The sequence below is a fragment of the Rhagoletis pomonella genome, unplaced genomic scaffold (genome assembly GCF_013731165.1).
Source record: "Rhagoletis pomonella isolate Grant_MI unplaced genomic scaffold, Rhpom_1.0 Rhpom_scaffold_00001, whole genome shotgun sequence".
Classification (NCBI taxonomy): domain Eukaryota; kingdom Metazoa; phylum Arthropoda; class Insecta; order Diptera; family Tephritidae; genus Rhagoletis; species Rhagoletis pomonella.
The window spans coordinates 32819087-32827436 of record NW_023458555.1 but is presented as its reverse complement, the minus strand read 5'-3'; the positions used below and the strand labels follow the sequence as shown (position 1 = coordinate 32827436).

The window sequence follows — 8350 nt, the reverse complement described above, 5'->3', positions numbered from 1 at the left end:
AACATCGATATTTGCCGTTCGATACATAAATTCTTCCGGCCAGTGTAGCCAGAAAAATTTCGTTTGGAGCTTAAACGGTCGAATTAAAGCGAAGCGCACATTGGCACGATCAAAGAACGTATGTAAATGTATACATTTACGTTCTTTGTCTCAACCTTTCAGATACGGTCAAAATCGTCGCGGCACATTTTCAAAGTAACGAGTTGTCGGTTCTTATACATTTACGTTTTATGATTTATGTTTCCCAAATGCGTACTTAGTGGCAGCATTTGTAGATAAAGCAGTTTCACATTGCTGCAATTGTCATAATCGCGATATTCAAGGCAGTAGCCGCTTCCGTTGATATGACACTTTGATCCCGCCTAAAATCTCTTGATTTTCAACACTTCCTTCCATGCTTCCTTCCGCTAACAAAATTTGTTAAACTAGTGAAAGCCTACATTTATATTTCATTATTTGCTATCGTAAATGTTTACACCTACATATTCTAAATACCTTGGAACCAACGAGCTGCAGTAATTACGACTGAGCTGGCGCATGAATTGTAAGGTACTTCTTTCGTTTAAATTAATATTCTAATATTGAATAGTCTATTGGAAAGTGGCATACATAAGTAATTCCTAACTCTTGTGCTGAATGCATCTGTAAATTGTCTACCGCCGTAAACCAATGGCTTTAGCTGATGCAGTTGAGCGAATTACCAACGCGACATGTATATAATTACCGAAGTCAAACGGCATGCAATCAATTATGCCACTTTCAAAATAAACGGCTCATATAATAGTTGCGTTCCAGATGCTTCACGATTTGCAGGTTTTTACAGGAAGCTGTTCCAGGTGGCCACCTTCCATAAGGTTTATTAATGGCGAAAACAGCTTTTCCTGCAAATCCTGTAAAACCTGCAAATCGTCAAGCATCTGGAACGCAACTAATATGTTTTCCTTTTTGATGATTCAGTCAAGGTAGTAATTACAAAGTACCACTAATTGACTAGCGAAGATATCATTGTGTAATGTTTATTGAGCAATTACCGGTAGTAAATGGTTACAATCCACCACGCGAATAGCCACCGCATTTTATTGTAATCCTTCAGAACCAATCAAAAACTAGACTAGAAGAAAAAACAAGTTCTTGACACACGATTATCCTCAATATCTCAATTCTCTATACCAAATGGTTTCCAATAATGCTTTTTAGCTGATAGGTTTAAAAACTAATGTTGTTAAATTTGTTGGAATCATGATAGATGATTTCATTAAAAAAGTATTAAAAGTGGAAAGTTAACTGTATACTTTATTTTGTGAATGACTTCAATTAAACTTGTTTTGTAAATAAAATTACCTCATGTTGTCTTATATGGAATATGAAATGATTTAAACAACACGTACATATATGTATGTATGTAAATCCTCCAGACTGTTGCTCAGACTAGACTGCCCACCTGCTGTTATGGAATTGGTTTGAGTGGCTGTTGGAGTTGCATGAGGTACCTAAATACAGAAGTATGTGGGTGGAATGTCTAGATATGCATGCACACGTACATACATACATTCGAATGTTTATTTTTCTTCCAAACCTCGATACAGATTGCAGTAATGAAAGTATTATATCACATAAAGTATTTAACTTCCCGTTATTAAATGCTTAGCTAGTTCAGTCTGCTATGTACATATTCGTGCCGTTAAAATAAAATAGCCTAAGAAGAGATATACCCTCTTCCCTTTAAAGCAACATTTCATTGGGTTCCCAAACAATATTTTAACGTTTAACTAGCCATAGGTGCAGTTCAAGATGCCCGTTTAATAGAAGCTTAATAAAAATATAAAAATCTTCAAGGGAAACTGATTATTTTATTTTTTTAATTAAAGCCAAACCATCTTAAGTCACTTAAGCTACTTTAATTGAACGGCACAGATTCATATGTATATATGTATGTACATCAATATATGTATGTATTTCAAAGTTTTTAGAGGTGTGCTCAAAAAAATTATGGCTTCCAAATTTGTTGATAGGCTTCAACTGTTTGCGCTAAATGTAGCGAACCTGCGCTCATAACGTCATCCATCCACGAAAACAACATTTCTTATATGTTCATATGTACATATATATGTATATGTATATATGTGTAATAGCGACAATGTGGGTTGAAAAAATATATGTACATAAGTATCCGCCGCTCACACAGCGTGCTCAAAGCCGGCCGCCTTGCTATCCATACATGGACAGCTTTTTCGGAAACTGGTTTCCAGCTCAGCGATTTTATGCTATTAGCACGCCAGCAGTACATGCTGGTACACAAATATGTACATACATTCATATATATATATACATATGTATGTATGTACATTAAGCTGTATCACGACATATGAAAGAAAAAAGTTAAGCGTGTCAGTTTTATTTAAACAGTCATCTCGAGAGAAAGTTTTGGGTGTAAAAAAAATTTTTGGTACCCGCTAAATCGCGTTTTTTACTATAACTTTCTTATTTTATATCCGATTTTTTATATCTTAATGTCGCTGAAAAGGTCTCGCTGAGGACTACAATTGTCCATTAAATTGCCGTTTTAATTTATAGCTTGACTAATTTTGGAATTACTATCCCTAGATTTTTATTTTTATAGAATAAACCAATAGCTCGCGAAAAACGATGACGACCTTGCTAAAAAGGGTTAGGCTTTATTCAATTATAGTCCTGAGCGATGCCTTTTCGGTGACATTAAAATTTAAAAATCGGATAGCAAATAAGAAATAGCGAAAAACGCAATTTAGCGGTTTTTAGCGAGTGCATAAAAAAAAAAAGTACACCCAAAATTTTTTCTCGACATATGAAAGTATTCAAATAAAACTGACATACGCTGAACTTTTTTCGTGACACGCCTTAATGTACATACAGTAGTTACTTTCTGTTGTTTTTGACTTTAGATACCACTTTAGACTTTTTCCAGCACCACTTGACTACTTTTGCGGCTATGTTGCTTTATCTGCAGATTTTGCCTAAAACTTCCTATTCGATATCTGTTTTCTGTTCTCAAGTACAAAAATGTGTACTTTTGCATTCATATTAGCCCTAATTGCATAGAAATGCATTGATATATGTACATACCTTCATATATACATATGTATGTATGTAAATAAATATTGTAGGTATGACGTATGTATGTACTACATATTTTCGCTGACGTCGCCATTTTAGTGAATCTATTTTCAAAGTTGGATATGCTGGCGATGCGTTTAAAGACTCTACCAGGTTGAGTATGCTGTGGGCTTTCGAAAGCGATCGCTTTGCAGTCAACACACATACACACACACAAACATACAAATCATCATCAAGCACATTTGTTAAGTAGAAATAAACCAACAATGTAGGAGTTAATGAACGGCAATGGCAGATGTTCACTTATTTCGAATTTAACACCTTAAAATGTCACTTTTCCTTTAAAATTTCCTTGGAAATTAAAAGTAGAGTGCGAAAGCTACCAAAAATGCCCGATTTGTTGAGGATATCGAAATGTACATATGTATGTTATAGGGACTCATATGTATGTGTACATATGTATGCTTAGCTGTGCTTATATTTTTACAAAATTTTTAATTTTCCTTAATTTTTAACTAAATTAAAATTCTAATTATTTTTGAGAATACCAATGGAAACAAAATCATGTCAAAAGTTGAAAGAAACGGGCCGCCTGGTGGTACTTAGCTCCATCTTAAGATTGTTTAGTATTTTTAAAAAATAAAATCTACTGTAGTGTGATAGAAAATTATAAAGGGCAAATTCATTAAAATGAAATTAAAAAATTTCACTTAATTTACTTTAATTACTGCAAATGTTTGCACCTGCAATTTCCTTAACTTATACAAAGGCTTGCTTAACACATTTCCAATGAATGCGGTAAAAATATCGATTTCCATAAGCACAGTACTTGCAATATGTATATATATATATGTATGTGTGCGAGTTTCTGTAGAGTGGAGGAAAAAGGACAATGCGGCAAAAAATGAGTCATGCCGGGTACTAAGCGACAGCTGCGCAGGATGTGGTATATACAAACGCAACAAATACAGTGGTGCTCACGTAAATAGCGCACATATGTACATATGTATGTAGATCTTTTGTGATAGGTTTTTTCGTTATTTTTTATTTTATTTTTTTCAAAATGTTTTAGGTGGTTAATTTTTTCGTAATTTTTTTTATATACATACGTATGTAGTTGATTCTAGAACATAACACATATAGTTCGCAATTTAAAACTTTTTGAAAAATTCGCAATTTCAAAAAAAAAAGTATCTAAATTTTCAAAATTTTATTAAAATTTTTTGAGTATTCTTCAATTGTGCAAGTTAGAAATTACTAAAAATTACCATTGATTATCTATTTTTGTTTTGCTGACGGTGTTCCGTATTTTCTTCGACGTATCGATAAATAAATAAAAAAAATGTTCGAACATATTTATGTATGTACATACTTTGTATGGAAGAAAATGCACGTTATCATACTAAAATTTAATGGACTACAAAACTGGATATGTACACAATTTTTTTTCTAAAAATTTTAATTAAAAATGGCGAAATTTTGGAGAAACTTTGTTGAATTTTCCAAACTTTTTACAAGGTTTGAAATTTTGACTGTGTTTTTTTTAAACAGCTTAACTTTTATAAAAAAAATAATTGTCATCAAATAAACAAAAGAAAAACAGCAAAACCTTTTTAAAATGTGGTTCCCTTATTAATTTTCCCGCCACTGTATGTATGTACATAGTACATATGTGTGTATGTGCATTTGTTGTATATGTATTTCCAAAAATGTGTTTGGTAAATAAGGGAGCATTTCATAGATACTTGCACAGAAACCGTTGCCTAAATATTGATGACCTCGCCCAGCGCCATAATAACCAACCTACACGCATAGGTACATGAATATTACTACTAGGTAGTTATAATAAAGAATATGTATGAGGTAAAACCGCTTTACTTTCATACATAGCTAGTAGTTTAATCAATTCTTGACAACAACAATAACATCTATAAAAGAACACGAATACATTTCTTAACACAACTTCTTCGCTTTGTTGATGACATCACCGCACAAAAAAATGCTGGTGTTTTAATGTCGACGTTGGCTGCGCTGCTGATGATATCTCTTATTTAACGAAAAAGGAAAAAAAATAAAAACAAATCGTCATACCCACATATTTCTTAAATGCACATTTATACATAAATATGTACATATCTACATGCATATCCATTTATGTATGTACATATGTATGTGTAGTAAAAACTCCAAAAAGCAATATGGACACACAATATGAGCTCACTAGATGATTCATTGAAAATGAGGCTATGCCCGCCATGAATGGTTTTATGTAAATAAACAGCTCCCAAGGCAGCTCCATTATGGGCACATCAAAATCTGTGCATGTATTCCTCTAGATTCTAAAAAAGGTGAAATCTATTTCTATAACCTATTGGGGCCAACCTCGACTACCTACTACAACTACATAGATATAGCAAAGCAACGCCCTAATGCACCAAAGCAGCAGATATTTCCACTCTAATTTTAAACGACTCAGTAGAAGACGGCCTATTATTCGTTATTACTATGCCCGTTCAGAGTAGAAAGCGTAAAATGCATTGCGCCCCATGCAGACTGCGTTATAATTAACAATTTTACCGAGTTCAATGAACTTGGACGCCAGCTGAAAATTTAAAAAGCGGAACAAATCTACTTCTACTACTTGAAATCCATTTCTCCCATTGTTTCATACCCCATGCTTTACCACCTATTTTGACTCCATTCCCCACAACTTCCCATTTTAGAAGGAAAAAACATAGTTTCTTTTTTAGTTTCAAATGCAATTTTCATTTAATTATTTGATGCTCCTTTTTTAGTATTCTTGTGCATTCATTTCTTTTTCAATGTTAAATTTTTTAAATTTTCCATTGGTCAAAAACAACATTCATTCGTTTTTCCTTGATTCGAACATCAGTTTTGTTTAACTTAAACAAAAAAAAAAATAATTTTCAGCAGCGGGTATGCTTCTTCAATACGCTCTTCATTTCGTTGTTTAATACTCTTCGGCACCTTCACCTTCACCGTCACCAGAATCCATACCGACTTCCTCGTAATCCTTCTCGAGGGCAGCCAAATCCTCACGAGCCTCGGAGAACTCACCTTCTTCCATACCCTCACCAACATACCAGTGCACGAAAGCACGCTTGGCATACATTAAATCGAATTTATGATCCAAACGAGCCCAGGCCTCGGCAATGGCTGTGGTGTTGGACAACATGCAGACAGCGCGCTGCACCTTAGCCAAATCGCCACCAGGCACCACAGTAGGTGGCTGGTAGTTAATACCGACCTTGAAACCAGTGGGACACCAATCCACAAACTGGATGGTGCGTTTGGTTTTGATGGTAGCAATGGCGGCATTGACATCCTTGGGCACAACATCACCACGGTACAACATACAGCAGGCCATATATTTGCCGTGACGTGGGTCACATTTTACCATCTGGTTGGCTGGCTCAAAACAGGCATTTGTAATCTCGGCAACGGACAATTGTTCGTGGTAGGCCTTTTCAGCAGAGATAACAGGAGCGTAGGTAACCAGTGGGAAGTGAATACGTGGGTAGGGCACCAAGTTTGTCTGGAATTCAGTCAAGTCCACATTGAGAGCACCGTCGAAACGTAACGAGGCAGTGATCGAAGATACAATTTGGCCAATCAATCGATTCAAGTTAGTGTAGGTTGGGCGTTCAATGTCCAAGTTGCGACGGCAGATATCATAGATAGCCTCATTATCAACCATGAATGCGCAGTCCGAATGCTCCAGTGTTGTGTGGGTGGTCAAGATCGAGTTGTAGGGTTCAACAACAGCGGTAGATACTTGAGGTGCTGGGTAGATAGCGAATTCCAATTTCGATTTCTTGCCATAATCGACAGAAAGACGTTCCATCAAAAGAGAAGTGAAACCGGAACCGGTGCCACCACCGAAGGAGTGGAAGATGAGGAAACCTTGCAGACCAGTGCACTGATCGGCCAATTTGCGGATACGGTCCAAAACCAAATCAACGATTTCCTTACCGATGGTATAGTGACCACGAGCGTAGTTGTTGGCAGCATCTTCCTTACCGGTGATCAACTGTTCAGGGTGGAACAATTGACGGTAGGTTCCAGTACGGACTTCATCAACGACAGTTGGTTCCAAATCGACGAAGACAGCACGGGGTACGTGTTTGCCAGCGCCAGTTTCGCTGAAGAAGGTATTGAATGAATCATCACCACCGCCGACAGTCTTATCAGAAGGCATCTGGCCATCAGGCTGGATACCATGTTCCAAGCAGTACAATTCCCAGCAGGCGTTACCGATCTGGACGCCAGCTTGACCGACATGGATGGAGATACATTCACGCTGTAAAAATAGAATAAAAAGAAAAGATGTGTTCGTTAATTATTAAATCACAGAAGACAGAAGATCTAGGCTAGATGTACATAAAATCGGCTAAAGTGAAAGTAGGGCGACCATTATATATTTTGTTTGTCTAATTTCTACAATTGTTCTGTATATCACAAACCTTTTGATTTAAGTATCCCCATGAACGTAGCTATTTTCCTGCCTAGAAACACCTAACCCCTATCAAAGAGATAGCGCCCATGCGCTTCGACAAACGAGTGCGCCTACACGTACATACATACGTAAGTTATTTTCTTTCCTTTGAAAATGAAGTGACGCAGCGCATAATCGCCAAGTCGGCGCCGAAGCTAACGGCGGCTGCACTTGGGTGCGGTCACCGGTAGCAGATGTCCAAATAGGCGACACATCCAGAAAATGCTTTACTTTTCACCGTATAGAAATAAAATTAACTTTTCCAAATTCGGCACTGCATTTTAAATCATTCAAATTAAAACCATTTTATTTTTTGACAGCAGGCCCTTTTTCAAGTTTGCAGCTTAGCTTTTCTGCTCACGTCATCAAATCACGTTTTCTCTGTTGTCGCAGAACACTATTTTCAAACTTTAGCTCAATTTTACACTGAACATCCTTTTAATTGCAATTTTTCATTTTCACTTATTTTATTTGTTGGATAATTTAACTTACCATTTTGAGTTTTTAGTTTTAATACACACAAAATCACAAAGAGATTGGACAATTTGTTTAATCGACGTTCGGAGTAGCCGGTTATGAAGCTTCCCAAACTGATATCGAATGAGTGAAAATTTTCTTCACAACTTCTATTTATATGCTCAGCAAAACTATGACGACGCCTACTGCGCGTCGTTTTTCTTGGCAGACATTTTCGTTGAGTGATGGCATTTCGTTGGGTTAATTTTCATAGGTTGGTATTAA

The 8350-nt window shown here is 36.1% G+C and overlaps 1 protein-coding gene across 1 annotated transcript; it reads right to left on the bottom strand.

The window, feature by feature from the left end:
* Positions 1–5914: 5914 nt before the first annotated feature.
* LOC118742823 (tubulin alpha-1 chain) lies at positions 5915–8221 on the bottom strand. The gene is made up of 2 exons (XM_036475211.1): positions 8102–8221; positions 5915–7414 (listed from the first exon to the last, which is right to left on the bottom strand). The coding sequence occupies exons 1-2, from the start codon at positions 8102–8104 to the stop codon at positions 6065–6067; spliced, it is 1353 nt and encodes a 450-aa protein (XP_036331104.1). The 5' UTR covers positions 8105–8221; the 3' UTR covers positions 5915–6064.
* Positions 8222–8350: the final 129 nt, after the last annotated feature.